The sequence below is a fragment of the Amblyraja radiata genome, chromosome 2 (assembly GCF_010909765.2).
Source record: "Amblyraja radiata isolate CabotCenter1 chromosome 2, sAmbRad1.1.pri, whole genome shotgun sequence".
In the NCBI taxonomy this organism is placed as follows: domain Eukaryota; kingdom Metazoa; phylum Chordata; class Chondrichthyes; order Rajiformes; family Rajidae; genus Amblyraja; species Amblyraja radiata.
In genome coordinates this window covers 30682698-30704528 of record NC_045957.1, presented here as the reverse complement: position 1 = coordinate 30704528, position 21831 = coordinate 30682698, and the positions used below count along the sequence as shown (strand labels likewise).

General features: G+C 43.7%; 1 protein-coding gene across 2 annotated transcripts in view; it reads right to left on the bottom strand.

Annotated features, from left to right (window-relative positions):
* rbm33 (RNA binding motif protein 33) overlaps nt 1–21831 on the bottom strand; it is a 151516-nt gene that overhangs the window by 113742 nt on the left and 15943 nt on the right. For both annotated transcript variants that reach the window (XM_033044324.1, XM_033044332.1), the window contains exons 3-4: nt 18642–18690; nt 15401–15471 (exon numbers count right to left, since the gene is read on the bottom strand). In XM_033044324.1, coding sequence (XP_032900215.1) covers nt 15401–15471; nt 18642–18690 — 120 coding nt within the window. The remainder of the gene's footprint in view (nt 1–15400; nt 15472–18641; nt 18691–21831) is intronic.

Sequence of the window (21831 nt, the reverse complement as noted above, 5' to 3'; positions counted from 1 at the left end):
CATGTTTAACAATGCTTATAGCTTGTGTGTGTTAAGCAACCGACAATCGCAGTCAGGAGATGGGAAATTTGCAGATCAACAGGGCATGACAGAGCTACTACCAACTCTCATTTAGTAACCCTCCTTATCCTGGAAATGCAATTTTTCGATATGGAACAAATGAAAAAACATGAAAAGATTTTTGCAATCATCAACCCAAGCTGTCAATCACGTGCACTGATATGTTGTATTACAAGTGCCTACCAATAAACCTGTTGTTTTTCTTCAAAAAATGACTAACATTTTAGTCGTGGACTGCAAATCAATAGACAAAATTATTTTAAATAAGCTTTGCTTCCCAAATATTAATAACTTCAAAAGTAATGGGGCAAATCATGATCTTCAAACAATATCCAAATTGCCAGCTTACAAACAGGCATGAGCCAGGAAAAAACTGAGATAAGAGAAAGAAAGATGGGGGTCTATGGGGGCATTGCCCCCTGGTGGGATTCCATGCAGTATTTTTGAGATAATTGTGCCTTGAAATGACACAGTTTTCTCATCAGTTTACTCTTAATTTCTCGTAGGGTCTTCCGCACTCACTCACAGGGACCCCCCCCCCTTACATTTGCTCGCACTCACAGGGACCCCCCCCTTACCTTTGCTCACACTCACAGGGACCCCCTCACTGCTCACACTCACAGGAAACCCCTCACCTTTGGTCACTCACAGGGACCCCCTCACTGCTCACACTCACAGGAAACCCCTCACCTTTGGTCACTCACAGGGAACCCCTCACTGCTCACACTCACAGGGATGTCCCCTCACCTTTACTCACACTCAGAGACTCCCCCCTCTGCTCACCAGGTCTCACACACACTCCCTCTACTTGCTTTAAAATGCTTATTGACACCGACAAGGCCTCGGGCCCTACAGCTGCGCCCCGACCTTACCCAGCCCAGTGCCCACTCTTCCACTGCCCTTCCCCGGGGCCGCCGCTACCCGCGCTCCCGACCCCGGTGCCACGCTCCACCAAGCCTCGCCTTGTCCCGCCCCCGGATGCCTCCCTCCTCCAATCACCGCGCTCTATCCTCAATCCCGCCCGCCACTTCGGCTGACCGACGTCACTCTCGTCCAATCAACACCCTCGATCATCAGCCCTGGCCCCACTGTCTCGTGGAAAGCCATTTATAGATTTATAGAGATTTATATATTTTTTTAACGGATTTCAAAATCCGCGGAATCTGCGGGACCGCGGAGAAATCTCTTGCCCGTTACAAAAGACCTGCTACTGATATTTGAGAGGTGTGCAGTACCTAGAAGGGCTACTGGGGTCCTTCGATGGAAGTGAGAGAAGAGATGTAGGGCGTCTGGAAAAGATCAGGGGTGCCTGAATGGAAGTGAGGGGGGAAGTCCACCCCTGGTCCCTTACTTCCATCTAGGGGCAATAGCAGCCCTTCAAGATAGACAGAGGTTCTCAATGTCTCTTCAAATTTCATCTACAAAATTGTGGCCTACTTTACATTGGGGAGACCAAGCATATACTACACGATGACGACTTGCACCTTGTCCGCCAAGGCCTGCTGGATGTCCTGGGTGCTAATCATTTTAACTCCTATTCCAATATCAACCTTTCTGTCCTTGGCCTCCTCCATTGCCAAAGTAAGGCCACATGCAAACTGACCATGGCTCTCTGAAACTGGCAACACAAGTAGAATGAGTAGTAACAACGGTGTATGGTATGCTTGCCTTCACTGTTCAGACTTCAGATCCATCAATGTGGTCGAGTCATAATGTTATCAGCAGCCATTTTGGAATAGGTACTAAATACTGGACTGGAAATGGTTTGGAGAGCCAGGCGTTGGCTTTTTGTCAGAAAAAAAGAAGAAAATACTTAATAAACTCAACAGCAGCTGCAGCATTAAGCAGAAGTGCGTTCATCATCAACTACAAAAAGTTTAAAAGAACAAGTTCCAGTGGAAGGTGGGGAAAATGAGAGATTCAACGGATTTCTGTGATAAGGTGACAAAGGTTTATTAATTACAACTGATCTAACTGGAGGATATGTAAACAGAAGGAGATGAGCTAAATCAAAGGGGAGAGAAGAAAAAATAATAATGCTGCAACTGAGACACACCGAGCACAAAAGCAGCTGGAAATATGAAATAAGAGAGAATGCCCAAGCTACTCAGGCAGCATCTGTGACATGAAAATCTGAGTCTGAACTACAGACTAAAGACTTTAGATCAGATCGGGCAATTCAGGCAAAAACAGAGGGCATGTCATCTGTGATAGCTGAAATTCAATGTTGTGCTGCAAGGCAATAAAGTAACAAGAAGAAAGAATGAGGAACTGTTCCTTGCGTCTACATTGAGCTTTATTAAAACAGTGTACATGGCTAAAGACAATGCGTTCAGTGTTAAAATGAGTTTGAAAACTAAAGTGACAGGTATCTGAGTATCCGTGTGGACCGAACAACAATGTTCTGCAAAATGATTCCCATTCTGCTTTTGATTTCTCCAGTTTAGAAACCTGCTCTGACCTGTTGGAATAGACATCTTTAACTGGCTGATCTTGTCAAGTTTCTGGTCACAAGAAATGCTCAGATTGATAGCTAGCTGTCAAGAGGTGTCATTGACTTTTGTCAGGTAAAGAAAATAAATGTTAAAAATAGACTGTGTGTAGAATTTAATCTGGAATCTACTATTTATAAACACACGAACAAAAGAAATTGTTGAACATCGAGCATAATTGATGATGGCAATGGTGCAATGACATGGATAGGTGATTCGACTCTCCTTTGGAGATGAAGCATGCCTGGCACATGTCGTTCACTGGTATATAGGGGGGTTTCACGTAAGGTCACTGGGTCATAGGGCTTGATGCACGGAGCCGCCAATCCATCTGGAGGACATCCGTAACTTCCGGTATATGTTATTAATGCAAGAAACGGGTACTTTCCTACCAGTTAAAAAACGCCAAAATGTAGAATTTTTGCGCTGTAAAAAATTGTGGAAGTCGGGGTAAGTGTGAGAGACATGTACCCAACTTCAGAATTCCAAAAGTGAAGCTAAATGAAGGTAAAGAGAAGTGAGAGCTGAAGGGACAACAGCAGCTAAAGTGCTTGGCGAACATTGGCTGTGCAGATATCGAAATTGAAAATATTGGGAATTATCGCTTTTGCTCACTGCATTTCATCAACGGTAAGGTATTATTTGTGGTTTTTCTTGATTCTTTTGGTATCTAAAAAGCTCAGAAGTGATAAATCTGGCTGTAAATTTTTCTTCAGATGCGTTTTCATTTTATATGTAAAACCCCACTTGAGAACCATGGGATTAAAAAAATTTACAGCCAGATTTATCACTTCTGAAACTTTTTAGATGCCAAAGGAATCAAGAAAAAACACAAATAATGCCTTAGTTGATGAAATGCAGTGAGCAAACGGCCAATGTTCGCCAAGCACTCTGGCTGTTATTGTCCCTTCAGCTCTCGCTTCTATCTACCGTCATTTCTCCTCACTATTGGAATTCTGAAGAAGGCTAAATGTCTCACACGCTTATCCCGATTTCCATAATTATTTACAGCGCAAAAATTGACAATTTCGGCGGGTTTTAACGGGCCCGCTACGCTGGAAACAATGGTAAATGCTTACCTGCAGTTCATCACGTGTACTCCACTTGGCGTAGCGTAGCAACAGTACGGGTCATGGGTCGTGACCCGACTGCCGTGAAACCTCCCTATACCCAAAAGCTGACCAGTTCCTCACTTTAAGCTTTTAGAGTGGAGTAAACCATACCATAATGATAAAAGAACAGGTTCAGCTGTATGCATTTATCCAGCATTAAGGAACAATTCAAGGCAATCAATCTTACTTTCTTATTCAACATCAATCACGTCCCATTTTGAGAATAGCAAGAAGGAAAATCACAGTGATCAGCTCCACTTCATTTCTTGTCAAAACACACCTGCATAATAATGGCTGACAAACAAAACCTCAGCGAATTAACTCTTCTGGCAAGTTGTCGAATAAGATTTATAAAGCGACCTGAGACTGAGACATGAACACAATGACAGAGATGAACAAACAAACCTTTTCATGTATTTGGAAATAATGTTCCAAACTCACAACAATTCATTTTGCTAGAGTGTTTAGAAGTATCAGAATCATGAGTAAACCCTCCGGTCGAACTGATTACTTTTAAGAATATTTTCTTTTCTTGACAAAGAACTAGACAATGGAACTTTTGATTGCATTAAAACAATTTGTATCTGCAGAGATTGGGTTCTATGTTTCAATTTCTTTTCAAGCAAACCCAGACAGATAACGTAGCCTTTCAATAAATGCTTAGAGGTTATCTGAAGTTATGGAACACACATCCAATTATCAAGGTCTACCAAATAAGACGTTCTACATTTAAAATATTACAATGGCAAAGGAACCCTATTACAGGTGCACAACCTTTTATCCGAAAGCCTTGGGACCAGACATTTCTCGGATTTCGGAATTTTTCGGATTTCCGAATGGAAGATTTTTAGCGTAGATTAGGTAGGTAGCGCGGGCGGCATGAAAAGTCTGGAGCGGCTGCCTCCTCCCCGGAGAATCATTGTAAATCATTGCTTAAATGTTAGTCAGTTAGTTTGGAGGGATCTTATGTGGTGGGGTGGGGGTGAAGGAGGAAACTTTAATTATTAGTCCCCTACCTGGTCGGAGAGGCGGGGAGCGGGCGATGCCTTACCGGGACGCCGAGCAGTAAGCACCGGAGCGCTGTGGTCGCCGACTCCAAACATCGCGGAGCTGGGGGCTGCGGGCGTCCGGCCGCGTGCGGCGCCGGTTGGAGCTCCGACCCCGGCAACTCTACCCCTGGCTGCGCGACGCTCCAAATCCAGCGCCGCCCGCGGCCGGACGCCCGCAGCCCCAGCTCTGCGATCATCATCAATGATATGATTATAAACACTCCAATTATGAGAAGCACTTAATCTGCATCTACTTTGTCAAGTCCCATTAGAATTGTTCCATAAGATTTCACCTTATTCTTCTGAACTCCAGGTTGGAGGCCAAGTTGTTTCGTAAGTTTGCACGTCCTCAATCACACAATGAATCACAGCACAGAAACAGCCTCTTGAGGCCATGCCAACCAAGATACCCCACCTAAGCTAATACCATTTACCTGTGTTTGGCCCATATCCCTCTGACCTTTCCTATCCATGTATTTTCTCCAAAGGTCTTTTAATGCTGTTATTTTACTTACCTCAACTTCCTTTGGAAGCTTGTTCCATACACCCATTGTTTGGAAAAGTTGCCCCTCAGGTTCCTGTTAAATCTTTCTCCTCTCATCCTAAATGACTAAGAAATTGCAGAGTTGTGCATGTTTCCCAGTCTGTCATACAGACCAGATTCACCAGCATCGATTCCAACTACACTTCATGCTGCTTTGGTAAAACAGCCAACATAATCAAAATCTTTTCTGACTCTGGTCATTTCTTCTCCCCACCCCCATCAGGCAGAAGATACAAAAGCTTGAAAGCATGCACCACCAGCTTCTACCCTTTTGTTATCAGGCTTCTGACCATTCCTTCCATAAGGTAGGGTACACACAGATTCTGCTCTACCTCATTGTAGACATTGAATTTTGTTACTGGAACTGTTGTGCTACAATACGGAGAAATATATTCTGCACTCTGCATCTTTCCCTTTCCTCTACCTATTGTACTTGTGTTTGGATTCATTGTATGGTATTATCTGATTTGATAAAAATAAAGCTTTTCACTGTACCTCGGCGGCCATTAAAATAATCAACCCAAGCCTAAGTTTTTTTCGGAGCATACAAGGTTGAGAGGGTAACCTTATTTGAGGTGTACAAGATCATGAGATGCACGGATGAAGTGAACGCAGAGTCTTTTCCCCCCAAGGTACAGGGTACTAAACCTAGGGGGGCTTAGACTTAATGTGAGAGGGGAGGGAATGAAAAGGGGGCTCAGGAGTACCTTGTTGCCGAGTGTAGTCAGTATCTGGAATGAGCTACCAGAGAAAGCTACAGAAGATGATTCAAATATGACTTCTCAAAGACATATTTTCCCAAGTACCAACCATTTCAAATTGACTGTCAATAAAATATTAATGACTATCTATTTCCATCATAGCCAGACCCCTAAGCCCAACAATGATGTGAAATATTAACTCTTCTTGTGGTACTCCTTTTAAAGATGTTTGCTTCAACCTGTTGCATACTCATTCCACGTAGTTCTGAGATTCTTGTTTGGCTTTCCATGCTCCTTCCTGAGTAGCCATTTGACACATATCTGCTCCACCATTCAACAGGACAAGATAAGCCAAAGTGCCTGTTTCCTTGCATGTAGCTCTATGCCTATGAGAAAGCTCAAGATTAAATGAATAGATGGAATGTATTGGAGAATTAGGCTGTTGAGGAAGAGAAAGGCTTCCAATGAAACTTGGAGGGAATAATTCTACTTCTAAAAGAATTAGAATAATTCTACTTGAAATAATCCCTTCTCTATATTAAAGGCTTTAAATTTTGGTTCCTCCCAGCATCTATCTATCCCAGGGTCACCCTGTTTCTTCCAGGTGGCCACATAGATGTGACCAAGTATAAGGAAAGCAGACTGTTGCACTCATAGAACTAATTTGACATCAAACAAAAGCATTACCCTGAAGGTCATCGGGTTTTAAACTTGTCAGCTTTATTGACTGTAATCTTTGACATTCACAAAACATCCAGAAATTAATGGGAAAAAAATGGCTTCTCTCATCTAGGCCATGATTCAGTAAGATCATGACTCATCTGACATTGCTGTCGTCCACTCTCCTACCCGATCACCATAAACTTCAACTCCCATGCAGCTCAACAATAATCGTTTTTCAGCCTCCAATGTGCCCAATGGCTCAGCCTCCGAATTATCAGCACAGTTTATGAGTCACAAAAATAAACACCTCATTTCCATTTAAATTGAGTACCTTTTATTCTGAAACTGTGCACCCTTGGGCCAATTCCACATTTCCTCCCAAGAGGAAACACCCTCTGAACAGATTTCCTATCGTGTCCTCGGAACCTTAAATCTTGTATGTTTCAATGCAGTCACCTCTCTTCCTCCAGATGAGATCACATCTCCGTCCCTGGATTCGACCTGGATGGACCAGCTGCAAGAGTATTGGTGGACATCTTTAACCTCTCCCTATTCCAATCTTAGGTTCCTACCTGTTTTAAGACCATTATCATCCCAGTGCAAAAGAAAAAAATAACTTGCCGTATTGACCATCATCCAGTAGCTGACATCCACCAGCATTAACCTCTGCAGCCACTGCAGTGCAATTATGTCCTCCCTATAGTATGACAGCAAGAACTTAATATAATACACCAGCTGTGGCCTAATTAATGATTGAAAAAGACGTGCCACAACAGTCAAGCGCATATATTCTATGCAATGGTTAACTTTGCTAAAATCCAATACATTATCTTCACCGCCTTATTTACTTGTGCTGCCACTTTCAGAGTGTATTTGGATATGTACACCCAGGTGATTATGGTCCTCAATCCGCTTTATCATTAGATAATTATGACAGCAAGAAGAATGGGGGGGAACAGTTTGAAGAAGGGTCTCGACCCGAAACGTTGCCTATTTCCTTTGCTCCATAGATGCTGCCGCACCCGCTGAGTTTCTCCAGCATTTTGTCTACCCCCATTCATCCTGTACTGATACTCCCAATCATCCGGCACAGATCCCCCCCCCCCCCCGTCCTGATCCCACCATTCAATCCCACTGACATCCCCCGCGCTCTCCCCTCACAATTTTACCTACTCCAACCAACACGCACTAATTCCCATGCCTCAATCCATCCATTCCGCACCGATTGCCTTCTCAACCCCCCTCCCCCCGCCATCTATCCACCCTGCACTGATTCACATAACCCCCCTCTCTGACCCTATTGTGCTGGAAATGTCTTCAGAGCGAACATTGATTATGTTTGATAACGGAATGCAATCAAATGTGTTTTAATTCCCAAGGTTATTATTTGTTTTAGTCCATAAAGATGGATTAAATTGTGAACACGTGAAACATTAAAACCGCAGTGTTCGATTGTCACTGCTACCGTTGATAGGTTATTACAGAATTCATTTTAACGGAAAATCAATGCTCTTAATACGGAGTATCAGTACTGTAGTTATTGAATGAGCAACATTCACAACTATACGTTGGATTTATCCAGGTTTAACTTCTACAGTCGGTCATATACGTCACAAATTCGGTCAGGAGATATTTCAGTTGAAATTTTAACGTTAATTCTGAAGTGGGAATGATGGAAACAGCGTTTATCAGTAATTTTTTTTTAAATCTGGTGCGTACAAACTGGGTATCTTCATTGCTGTTCACAACACGTACATCTAATCTGAATGTCCGGTAATGTGGCGTTTTGACACCTTTAAACATATTACCAAAAGAACATTTGCTGCAGTTATGTCCTTTGGCCATCTCTTGTCAGTTAGTGTAATGTTTAACCTGTCATGGGTTTGGTCGGTTTTAACAGCTATTATCATAAAATGCCTTCAGAAATTTCCATGCAACCTGTATATTTTGTTATGGATAAATTATGTGGGAAGCGAGAGTGTTTCTGTGCCAATAGCAATAACGACCCATGCTATGGCCATGTCATGGTAATTTTCAGTCTTTCACAGAAAACATGCTTTTATCAATCTGTAGTGTGCATTGTTAAGCATATATGTTACCATGGTCCAGGATATATTGACACAGGTTGATCATACGCTGAATAATCCAACCACATTTTTGTTTGTAAGTGGAAATAACTAATAGAAATTGCATTAATTGCAGTGTGTAAAAAGAGTTGAGATACTGTATTATAATTTTGCTGCATGTCATTGTGGTATATATCATGTCTTGATTGATGTGGTGAATATGTTTAGTTTGTGAGTTTATTTGAAGCAGAAATAATATGTGAATGCTTCATTGAGCATAATTCCGACTGGTAACTACGCACTTCGTCCAAGCACATTATAGCACGCGTCATGCAAACCGTCTTAAATGACGGCCTAAAGCGTCATTTGGCGACCTAAAAAGGTGCCTAGGCCCGGCTGGCACCAGGGAGAAAAAGGAGAGAGAGAGAGAGAGAGAAAAAGGAGAGAGGGAAAAAGGAGAGAGAGAGAGACGGCTGCCGGCTGCATTTCTTCCTTTGATTCACTGCAACTCCGAAACCAGACGCAGAATCGCCGACATATTTTCCATTTCGGCAGAGATTTCATTTTTCTTTCTAAGTATCCGCTCCTCATTACATTTTGTCGTGTTTAAGTACACGTTTTTAATAAAATCCTCCCCCCCCCCCCCCCCCCCCCAATATTTCAAAAATAAACTGGCTTCTCACCCATAGAAGCAGCACCAGCCTCTGGTGAACGTTCCATCGTGTGATGTCACAATGCCCAATGCTCACAGATGTCCAATCGGAATGGTTTCATTTACATATGCCTTTGCAGGAGCCCCAGCCCCTGGTGAACGTTCCATTGTGTGATGTCACAATGCCCAATGTTCACATATGTCCAATCGGAACTTAAGAGGGAGTTAGATGTGGCCCTTGTGGCTAAAGGGATCAGGGGATATGGAGAGAAGGCAGGTACAGGATACTGAGTTGGATGATCAGCCATGATCATATTGAATGGTGGTGCAGGCTCAAAGGGCCGAATGGCCTACTCCTGCACTTAATTTCTATGTTTCCCTCTCCTCACCCCTCTCCCTCTCACACCCATCCCTCTCCCCCACCCCCTTCCCTCTCTACCCCACCCCCTTCCCTCTCCCCCCGCCTCCTTCCCCTACCCCTCTGTCCCTCTTCCACCACTCCCCCTACCCCTCCCTCCCCACTCTTCCACTTCTCTCCCCTTACCCCACCCCACCCCTCTCCCTCCCCCACCCCCTCTCTTCCCCTCCCTTTCCCTCTCTCCCCCACCCCTTCCTCTTACCCCTGTTCCTCTTCCACCACTCCCCCGTCCCTCTTCCACCACTCCCGCTACCCCTCCCTCCCCTTCCACTTCTCTCCCCCCTCCCTCTCCCATCCCTCAGCCCCAGCCCCTGGTGAACGATCCATTGTGTGATGTCACAATGCCCAATGCTCAAAGACATTGTTGCCATAGAGGGAGTACAGAGAAGGTTCACCAGACTGATTCCTGGGATGTCAGGATTTTCATATGAAGAAAGACTGGATAGACTCGGCTTGTACTCGCTAGATTTTAGAAGATTGAGGGGGTATCTTATAGAAACTTACAAATTCTTAAGGGGTTGGACAGGCTAGATGCAGGAAGATTGTTCCAGATGTTGGGGAAGTCCAGAACAAGGGGTCACAGTTTAAGGATAAGCGGTAAATCTTTTAGGACCGAGATGAGAAAAACATTTTTCACACAGACCCTACCCCTCTCCTCCTCCCTCCCCACTCTTCCACTTCTCTCCCCCCTTCCCCCTCCTCTCTCCCCACTCCTTCCCCTCTCTCCCCCCACCCCTCTCCATCCTCCCCTCCCTCCCCTCTCCATCCTCCCCTCCCTCCTCATCCCGCCCTCCCCCACGTCTCTCTCCCCATCCCCCTCTCTCACCTTCTACCCCGCTCTCCTTTCCCTCCCAAATTTGTCCCGTTTCCTCCTCCTCTTCTCCTCTCCCCTCCCTCCCATCTTCTCACCTCCCCTCCCCCCACCTGTGTGTTTGGGGGGTGGTTAATGTGAGTGTGTTGCCCCCGCCCCCCCCCCCCCCCCCCGGCAAACGCCGTTAGGGAAACAGACCCAACGGGTCTGCACTTGGTCTAGTCTATATTTAAAACTCTGTGGCTGCCGCCTGCCGTCCGTCCGGCTGCCTTTCTGCCTTTTGATTCGTTCCATCGTGTGATGTCACAATGCCCAATGCTCGCAGATGTCCAATCGGAATGGATCTATTTACTATGCCTTTGCACCAGCCCCAGCCCCTGGTGAACGTTCCATCGTGTGATGTCACAATGCCCAATGCCCAAAGACATTCTTGTCACAGAGGGAGTACAGAGAAGGTTAACCAGACTGATTCCTGGGATGTCAGGACTTTCATAGGAAGAAAGACTGGATAGACTCGGTTTGTACTCGCTAGAATTTAGAAGATTGAGGGGGGATCTTATAGAATCTTATGTTTCTGTTTCCCTCTCCTCACCCCTCCCCCACCCCCCTTCACTCTCTACCCCACCCCCTTCCCTCTCCCCCCGCCCCCTTCCCCTCTGTCCCTCTTCCACCACTGCCCCTACCCCACCCTCCCACTTCTCTCTCCCCTTCCTCCTCCACTCTCCCTCCCCACTCTTTCCCCTCTCCCCCCACCCCTATCCCCCTCCCTCCCCATCTCCCCCCTCCCCCACATCTCTCTCCCCATCCTCCTCGCTCACCCCCTACCCCGCTCTCCTTTCCCTCCCAAATCGGTCCCGTTTCCTCCTCCTCTTCTCCCCTCCCCCCACCTGTGTGTTTGAGGGGTGGTTAATGTGAGTGTGATGCCCCCCCCCCCCCCCCACAAACGCCGTTGGGGAAACAGACCCAACATGAACACACACACACACACACACACGGACACGGACACACACACACACACACACCTCTATATAGCTGAAACTCTCATCTTGTTTGTTTCTATGCGCGTCTGTCTGTGTGTGTGCCCATGTGATTCCGGAATGCTAAAACGGCACACGATAGCGCTACAATTACTTACCACCACCTTACTCACAATTGCCCTGTGGTGTGGTGTGGTGTCGCAAGTTTCGTTCAGATTGATGTTATATTTTACCAGTTATTCACATTTTTTAAATTACAAAACCCCGATTTGATTAAAAAATTCGATAAAAAATTCTTCCCTCTGCACCGGGACTTGCAGCTATGACGTCACAATGGGAATGTAGCCCTGCTCACAACAATGTTGCTATCCCAGGACACCGAGACCTGCAACCAAGTGCAATTGCATTTTATTTTATAGTTCAAAACGAGGGCGAGTGAATAAGGCGAAATGACAGCCCTTGAACAGTTGGGGGCTATGGGTGAGTGGTGGAATATTGCCTTGGAGGAACAGGTTGCGTTGGGGGAACAGGTGCCTGTGTCTAGTATATCTATCTCTATACATAAAACTGTGATTTGGATGTGTATGTATTTGTGTGAGGTTCGTGTGCGTTTCACATCTCCTCAAAAACACGACGCGCTAACGGTGAATTTTTTATATTTTCCATTAGAGATTCACGCAGTGATGTCAAACATCGCCTTATGTGAAAATTTAATGCATTATTTCTTGAGTTATTTATGAAAATGTTCACATATTGCAAATAACATGGAAAATAAACGAGATGATCTCGTTGATGAAGTCACAATGGCTCTGCTCATCGCGGCCTGCTGCCCTATGATCCACGCACAGCGAGTGACGTCCACCCCTCCCACCCCGTTCTTCAAAAGATGCAGAAAGAACGAGCAAGTGGGCTCTGTACTGCTGCTCCCGAGCACTCCCGAACATTCCCGAGCGCTGTACGCTCGTGCCTCGGCTCAGATTTACCGAGAATTCACGAGTTTTCTCTCGGCTCCTCGGTCGCCTCTTCTCTCTCCCCCCCCCCCCCGGCCTCGCCCCATTACCACCTGCCTCTCTTTCACCACACCCCCCCAGGCCTCTTCCACCCCCCCCTTTCCCCCCTCCTCTCTCCCCCCCGCCTCTCCCTCCTCAGCCTTTCTCCTCCTCCCCCGGCATCCCTCATCCTCCCCCTCTGTCCCCCCCCCCACGCTCGTTGAGGGGACGGGACCCAATGGGTCCCCCTTTGTCTAGTATACTTATAAAACTGAACTTGGATGTGTATGTATTTGTGTGATTTTCGAGTGCGTTTCACATCTCCTCGAAAACACGACACGCTAACGGTGAAATTTTTACATATTACGATAGAGATTTACGCCGTGGTCAAACAGCGCCTTATCTGAAAATTTGATGCATTATTTCTCAAGTTATTTATGAAAATGTTCAAATATTGTAAATAACTTAGAAAATAAGCGAGCTGATGATGTCACAATGGGTCTGCTCGCGTGGTCTGTGCGCACTGTTTTCCACACGCAACGTGCTGTGCACTGTTTTCCAGGCGCTGCGAGTTACGTCACCGTCCCCGACTCGGTCATTTGGTCACCGCCCGTCCGCTCGCCGTGGGCCCCCCCCCCTTCCCCTCCACCTCCTCTCTCCCCCCCCCCCCTCCTCCTCCTCCTCTCCAGGTATCGCATCACCCGCTCCGCGGTGAATCGAAAATGTATTTTAAAACCAACTGTTTAATGACTACATACAGTGGGATCTAAAAGTGTCACACTGTCACTGTCGGGTAGTGGTGGGGGATTGGGATTGGGGGGGGGGGGCCTCACAAGTGAAATAGCTTAGGGCCTCTCTTCATCTAAATCCAGCCCTGATGGAACTACATCTGGAGCACTGAAAAGATTTTTGCATTTTTATTTACAGTGAAGGCAGTGAAGAAGGAAGATTAAGAAGATTTGGCCTCTAATCAATGGAAATTAAAAGAACGAGAAGTGATGGTTTTATTGAAAAGTGTATGATTTGAGGTAGATTGATAGACCCTGAGAAAATGTTTTCTCCAGGGATCACCCTCTTAAGATAAAGGAGCGGAATAACTTCTCCCCTCAGCAAGTCTTTCGAGTTCTAAGCTCCTCAATAAGATTATGCCTAAACTATTTTTGGTCTGTAAGAGCTGTTAAGCAATGTCATCGAGCGTATTCAAGATAGCGACCCACTAATTCGTCAACTACAAAAGAATCGTGGTCTGGGGAGAGAATGGGAATATGGCGTCAAAACCAAAACTAGATCAGGCATAATATTATTGAAGGGCAAAGGCTCAACAAGCCATTTGGCCTACTCCTACTCATCTTTTCTGTGTATTTATGAAACAACAGCTTATCTGTCACAAAGAAAATATTAGACACCATTGTGAAGGACATTATTAAAGCAGACCAAATTGGAGGTAATCATGCAAAATCAATATAGCTTTTGCAAAAGAGAAAACATGTTTGACCAATTAATTAATTAAATAGTTACCAGAGTTAAAAACAACCAACCCCGAATTTGCATTTTGAACCAACATTTACAGATTTCCACGTAGAATCATTAATGATTTCTGTAATTCGCCGAGAATGTCAAGAAAATATAAGTAAAGAAAATAATAACTTTATTGCAGGATTGATTAGTCACAGATGAATAAAACGAAACCAAGAAAGATTTGGTGTTGAAATGGAGCAAAGAATTTTGCAAGCATGGGGCTATGAGGAAAATTAAGGTAAAGGCAATCCTTATATTCTCAACATGAAAGATGTAAAAAGACACTGCATTTCAAGATTCTATTAATAGTTTCACCCTTAGGTTTCTCTCTGCCATAGGAGATACGTGGTCACCCAAACAAAAAGTTCCTCAGCAGCTTTGGTTTCATTTTTTTTTTTTTAAACTGAGTAAGATGCAACTGCTACCAAGAACTGTTTAGTAATATTTTAATCCGATTAGGCATGTGGGTTATGTACTTGTCAATGTGAAGGATTTGAACAAAATTACTTTTAGACCTTTTTCACCGAGAGAGTTGTGAATCTGTGATTTTCACTCAGCGAGTTATAAATCTGTGGAATTCTCTGCCGCAGAAGGCAGCGGAGGTCAATTCACAGGTATTCAAGAGAGTTGGATATAGCTCTTCGGGCTAACGGAATCAAGGGATATGGGGAGAAAGCAGGAATGGGGTACTGATTCTGGATGATCAGCCATGATCGTATTGAAGGGCTGGCTTGAAGGGCCGTATGGCCTACTCCAGCACCTATTTTCTCTGTTTCTATGTAACATTTCATCATGCAAAAATTTTAAGGTGCAGGTCCACCACTGATCTTCCGGCAACTGATTGTCTGCCTCCTAATCCAGACAAAATTACAAAAGCGCACTTGAAATCACTTGAAACCAGGTGAGGCGGCGAAACACAACCTATTTGGGACTTCCGCAACCGATCGGCGGGTCGAATTTGTGGGTCGGATCTGCTCCCACAGCCAACTCCCAAGGACAACTTTGCAGGCCAGTATCTCAGCACCCCTGCAGCCTAAGCAGACCATTCTAATCCACTGAGGACCACTCTTGGCCCGTAAAAGGGATAATCCGGCAAGGCTCTGTGTTTACATTGTTGAAATCATTTGAATTTCTTCTAACAAAAAATACAAGACAAAACAGTTGGTTCAGAGTACAGAAGGCAGTTCTGTACCAAAATCTACACACATCAATTGAAGAGAAGTTCATTGCAAAACAGCACTGCTGTACATATGCATGATTATAGACCAATTGGCTTGGTTAAAAAAAAATTGTGAAAGTATAATTTTGAAACTCCACAGAAAACATTGCACAAGAGAATTTACTGTACCTATCATTTGCTTCTTCATCGCTCTGCAAAAGGTTATCATCAAGTTCTTCGTCAGATTGGTCTGACAGATTCTAATACGCAAACAAAAAAACAAATCCATCTCAATTACCGTTTCAGAATTACCTCCTAATTTCCTTCTCTAACAAGCTTTCAGCAGGTGTTTTAAACTATCAGATTGCAGCAATTTTCAACTGTTTCTCGTCAAGTTTTTATCTTCTAAATTAACAGTGAAAAGCTGATACAACAAAGACCAAATTGAAATCTGAAAATTGACATTCCTTAAATACTTCAATTACGTCTTTCTTGTACACATCAGCATTATGCTTTTCTGTATTCTCAAATAATGATATTGCATACATGGCTTTTAATTTAACCACAATGTACCGGTATCATTCCATGTTTTGCAACAAACACATTAATATCTACAAAAACATAGCTGGGAGTTCCATGCTCAAAATGCATCTCTTGCATCCTGTGCAAGTATTTTTCAGTTTGATCATGAATTAAACCATTATTAAGGATCCTAAAACATTTTGGCGTCAATGTCTTCATACGACTGCTAAATGTAAGATCCTTTTTAAAATTTGTATAATTCAAGTGCAATTTTTCCCTACTTGATTTGACAGATCATAACCTGATGTTGACTCTGCTGCATTGGTGAACTGGACCCATTTTTATCACTTCAATTAATAATAGTCACATTTAATTTGTAGGAAAATATGTATGTTTGCTGCACTGCTCATTTTTATGTAAAAATATGACCAGGTTTAGGACCACGTAATTGCACACTCTCAAAACCATATGGACATGTGTTAGGAGCAGAATTAGGCCCATCAAGTCCACTATGCCATTCAATCATAGCAGAAATATCTCTTCCTCCTAACCCCATTCTCCTGCCTTCTCCCCATAATCCGCACAAAATCATGCATCTCTCAGGTTTGAGCAGGGATGTTGCTGACAAAATCAGCATTAAATGGCAATTTCCAATTTCCCTGGAAGTGGCTGTGCAAGATACCCACCTACAGAATGGCTAAAACACAAAAGACCATTTCAGAAGACAATCAAGCCCGTATCTGCTCATAAGAGTAATTCCACTCATTTTATTGCTATATCTACCACCCTGTAACCCTGCAAAACTGGTCCTTTCCGTTGGACTCCAATTGGAGCCTCGACTTCCTCATCCACAGACCAGTCTGATCAATTGGTGGAAACACTTCATCCTCAGTAACAATTAGTACGGGAGCACCTCAAGGCTGCATGCTCAGCCCCCTGCTTTACTCACTCTATATCCATGACTGCGTAGCCGGACATAGTGTCCATCATCAAGTTTGCCGACGACACCACTGCTGTTGGACGATTCACAGATGGGAATGAGTCAGAGTACAGAAGTGAGATTGACCAAATAGTGCCAGCACAATAACCTGACTCTCAACATCAGTAAGACCAAGGAACTGATTGTAGACTTTGGTAGGGTAAGGATGAAGACCCACAATCCTGTTCACATCAATGGGACGATGGTGGAGAGGGCCAAAAACGTCAAATGCCTGGGCGTGCATATTTCCAAAGATCTTTCCTGGACCCAGCACACCGATGCAATTATAAAGAACGCACATCAGTGACTCTACTTCCTGAGAAGCTTACGGAGATTCTGCATGTCGAAGAGGATTCTCCTAAACCTCTACAGGTGCACGGTAGAGAGCATTCTGATTGGTTGCATCGTGGCCTGGTTCAGCAACTTGAACGTCCAGGAGCGGAAAAGGCTACAAAAAGTTGTGATCACTGCCCAGTCCATCACCGGCTTTGACCTCCCCACCGTCGAAGAGATCTACCGTAGTCGCTGACTCAAAAAGGCAGCCAAAATTAGCAAAGACCCACACCATCCTGGCCACACACTCATTTCACCATTGCCTTCTGCAAGAAGGTACAGGAGCCTGAAAACTAACATCCGGGTTCTGGAACAGCTTCTTCCCGACAGCCATCAGGCTATTAAACACAACAACAAATAAGCTCTGAGCTCTGAACTGCAAAAGACTATATTATTATTGCAGTATATTTGTCATTTGTTATTTATTGAACTTTTTTTTCTCTTCCCCCGTTATATACTATGTTTACATATTCACATATTCTGTTGTGCTGCTGCAAGTAAGAATCTCATTGTGCCATCCGGGACATATGACAATAAACACTCTTGACTCTTGAGATTCTTATCCAGCTCCCTTGTGAACACTGCAATGAGATCTCCCTTCAAAGTCACTGGCAATGTATACAAACTCCAGGCATTCCCAAAGTTAAAAAAGCTTTATCTCTTGTTACTTCTGTTCACTCTTCACTTGATCGTCACAGTTCTCAAACATTTTATCAAAGGTAACAGTGTTTCTCTAATTGTTCTGTCTTGACTTCCATGACCCTAAATATCTGTGTCTTTGCAATGTTCTCTGTAACATTCTTCAAGTAGCTCAAAAATTTCAAACCAATGATAGGGCAGCACATTTGGTGGAATCACTGCCTTAGTGTCAGATACCCAGATTCAATCCTGACCTTGCCTGCTCTTTATATGGAGTTTGTACACCTCCCCTGTGACCATGGGGGTTCCATCTCGGTGCCCTGGTGAATTACCCCTTGTTTGTAATTGACTGGTAGATTCTGGGAATAGCTGATGGGATCGTGGGGAAATATATTATGTCATTAATGTACGGTTGGTATAAATGGACGATTGATGGTTAGCGTGGACTAGGCGGATCGAAGGAACTGTTTCCTTGCTATGTCCACCTATAACTCCCTTATAAGAATAAAAGACTGGTAATCTTCTCCGACAATGACGGTGCAGAGCAAAACCATGGTGTGTCTGTGTTAGTGGAGGTAAACATTTAAGGTAGTGGTCATAGTGCAAATCATTTTCTTTTTGAATGGAACCAAGCTCAAATGTTGCAGAGGCTGCATTTGGAGAATTCCACCTCATTCCCAACTTCAATCTGTAAGATTGTGGAATGGCTTTCAGTCAAAGTATAGAATATTTGCCACAGTAAACCTAACCTGTCCTGCTCATATTAACTGCAGAAGGTATAAGGCTAGTCCAATTATGTTTCAGGAACGGCTATCAGGATGGTAGTTAAATTGGTTTTGAGAACATTTACAATTGACAGTGCTGTTTCCAGCGCACAGAAATATATACAAGAGAAATAAAAACACTGAAATATAATGTGGATGTTCCAAAGAATGAATCCAGTAACTTTTGCCTTACCTTTTTGCTCAACCCCCAGTCATCACTAAGCAAATCGTCTTCAAGATCACTGTAAGACATTGTAATTGTACACAATTTTATTTACTAACTATTGCAGCAAAAAAGGTACATAATTAGAATTATCATTGGATTCATAGTTGGAAATCGTTTAATACCACAATTAGATTAATCATTGTATTCAGAGTTGGAAATGGTTTAATAATTCGTGAACATAGCAGCATTTTAAGTAGTTAACACAGATACAACTAACATTAGAAATATGAAGATAGACAAAAAGCTGAAGGAACTCAACGGGTCAGACAGCCTCTCTGGAAAAAAGGAATAGGTGATTTTGGGTCGATACCCTTCTTCAGACAGTCAGGAGAAAAAGAAAATCTGAAACTCCATTATCTACACATTCAAATGTGTCTTCATGCAGGTTTACTTGGTAAGCAATGTATAATGCAAGGAAAATGACAGCGCAAATGGTACATCTGCAATGAATAGGGTTTTTTTTTAGAAATGCATGATGTGAACAGACAAAGTTAATGCACGGAGAAGTGTATCCAATTCTGTACAGTTATCCATTTTTGATCCAATCAGCAACTTGCATTTATGTAACAACTTTACATAAACATTCCACAGTACTTCACTGGTATAATCCAGACAAAAACTGATAATGTGAAGGAAACAACATTAGGACGTATGTACATAATTAAACAGGACCACTGAGCCATAAATCCGTTTGAAGGATATGGGAATCTCAGAAGCCTGAGTTAGAGGACTGTTAGATTATAGATCATAGGCGCAGAGGGAGAAGAGGGAAGAGACAGTAACTCTAAGACTTTTGCCTCCATCACAGTGAGGAGGTGTTTGGTGAACTCACTGTGGTGGATGTTAATTTGTGTTTATTTTGTGTTATTATTATTACATGTATGGTTGCAGGCAACAGCATTTCGTTCAGACTGAAATAAAGGAAGTCTAATCTAATCTATAGAGTGCTGCCGATCCAAAAGTTAATATTGTACCAGGCCACAAAATGAAAGCTTATCTGAGCTTGAAAATCTTGAACAAAGTGGGAAGGAATGAACGTTGAGGGTCACGGATGGGGTGCCTATTGAGTAAACTGTATATCCTCAATGAGGCAAAACTTGTGTTGTTGCGGGAGATTTCTCCGTTAAAGTGAAGAATGTCCAATCGTGGAAATCATGGACTGGGCCGACCTTGAGGTGTCATAGGGAAGACAAAAATGCTGGAGAAACTCAGCGGGTGAGGCAGCATCTTTGGAGCGAAGCATCTATCCTTCGCTCCATATCCACCCGCTGAGTTTCTCCAGCATTTTTGTCTACCTTCGAATTTCCAGCATCTGCAGTTCCTTCTTAAACAACTTGAGGTGTCAGAAGATGAGTTACGGGATGCCCAGTCCCAAGACAGTTCTTGTATTAACAGTATTTATGTGGTTAATTCAAATGAGTTTCCAGTCAATCATCATCATCAAGATATTGTTGGTGGTTGACTTGGCAAGGTGGTGATATTGAATTAAATTTTTTTAAATTTCTTTATTTATATAGCACATTTTTAGTCAACTTGCATTGACCCCAAAGTGCTTCACATAATTACATCCACACACACAGGCAAAGGTGGGTGAAGTGTCTTGCCCAAGGACACACACAGGCAAAGGTGGGTGAAGTGTCTTGCCCAAGGACACAACGACAGTATCCACTCCAAGCGGGATTCGAACCAGCTACCTTCCGGTTGCCAGCCGAACACTTAGCCCATTGTGCCACCTGTCGTCCAAGGAAATGTAGTTAAACATGCTCTTATTCAAGACAGGCATTGGCATGTACTTATGATGCAAACATTATGTTCACTTGTGATGCAAACATTATGTTCACTTGTAAACACATGCCCGAATACAAGCCAGATCTTCGTGTAAGCATCCATGGGCTGTTTCATTTGCTGAAAAGCTGAGAATAAAACTGAATGTTATGCAGTCATCAGAAAACATGCACATTCCCAATCTCGTGAAGAAAGACCATTGATGAAACGGAAGATGGTTTGGGTTTAGATGCAGTTGTGAAGAAGTTCCGCAGCAATATTCTGTGCCGGGGATGGTTGACCTCCTACAACCATAATCATTTACCTATGTGCAAGGCACTAGAACATTTTCTCCTATTTGCCCGGTGACTTCAATTTCACTCCGGGTCCTTTACAAAGGCTGTGTGAGAAGGAACTGCAGATGCTAGTTTAAACCGAAGATACACACAAAAGGCTGGAGTAACTCAGCGGGACAGGCAGCATCTCTGGAGAGAAGGAATGGGTAACGTTTCAATCTGAAGAAGGGTCTCGACCCGAAACATCACCCATTCCTTCTCTCCAGAGATGCTGTCTGTCCCGCTGAGTTACTCCAGCTTTTTGTATCCATCTTTACAAAGACTGTTTTGATGTCAAGGGAAGTCATTCTCACATCTCTGGGAGTCAACTCTTTGGTTCATAACTGAGTTGTGACCACAATTAAGTATTGAGCAATCCCCGCAAAATCCATATGGCGATTTAATGAACAGGTTATTGGTGAGGAAATGCACTATCAAGAAGCTCCCAACCAGAGCAGGGGATCCATTTGTGATCCATTTATTCTGCTGACTTCGCATGGTATTTCTGTGTGTCTGATGCATGGTTTCGAAGTTCTCAATACCACTCCAAATACTCCTTTTCCACTTTGAGCAGCCAGTGTTAGAGATTCCAGGAGTAAGTCATTTGGCTGCAAAGAGACATTCTTGCATCCATTTCCTCCATCTGCTTGTTTAACTCTTCCCATGAGAGTTTGGAATTCTGGAGTCAGTAATGAAAACATGATCTGCCAACGGAACCAACTAAGAACAACATAGGCCTGATTGACTTTTCTTGCAAGGGAGGATTTTACAGAGGTGATGCTCATACAAGGTCATAAGTGATAAAAGTAGAATTAGGCCATTTGGCCCATCATGTCTACTCTGCCATTCGATCATGGCTGATCTATCTCTCCCTCCTAACCCCATTCCTCCCCATAACCTGATGCCTGTACTAATCAATAATCTATGTACCTCGGCCTTAAAAATATCCATTAACTTGGCCTCCACAGCCTTCTGTGGCAAAGAATTACACAGATTCACCACCCTCTGACTAAAGAAATCTCTCCTCATCCCCTTCCGAAAAGAATGTCCTTTAATTC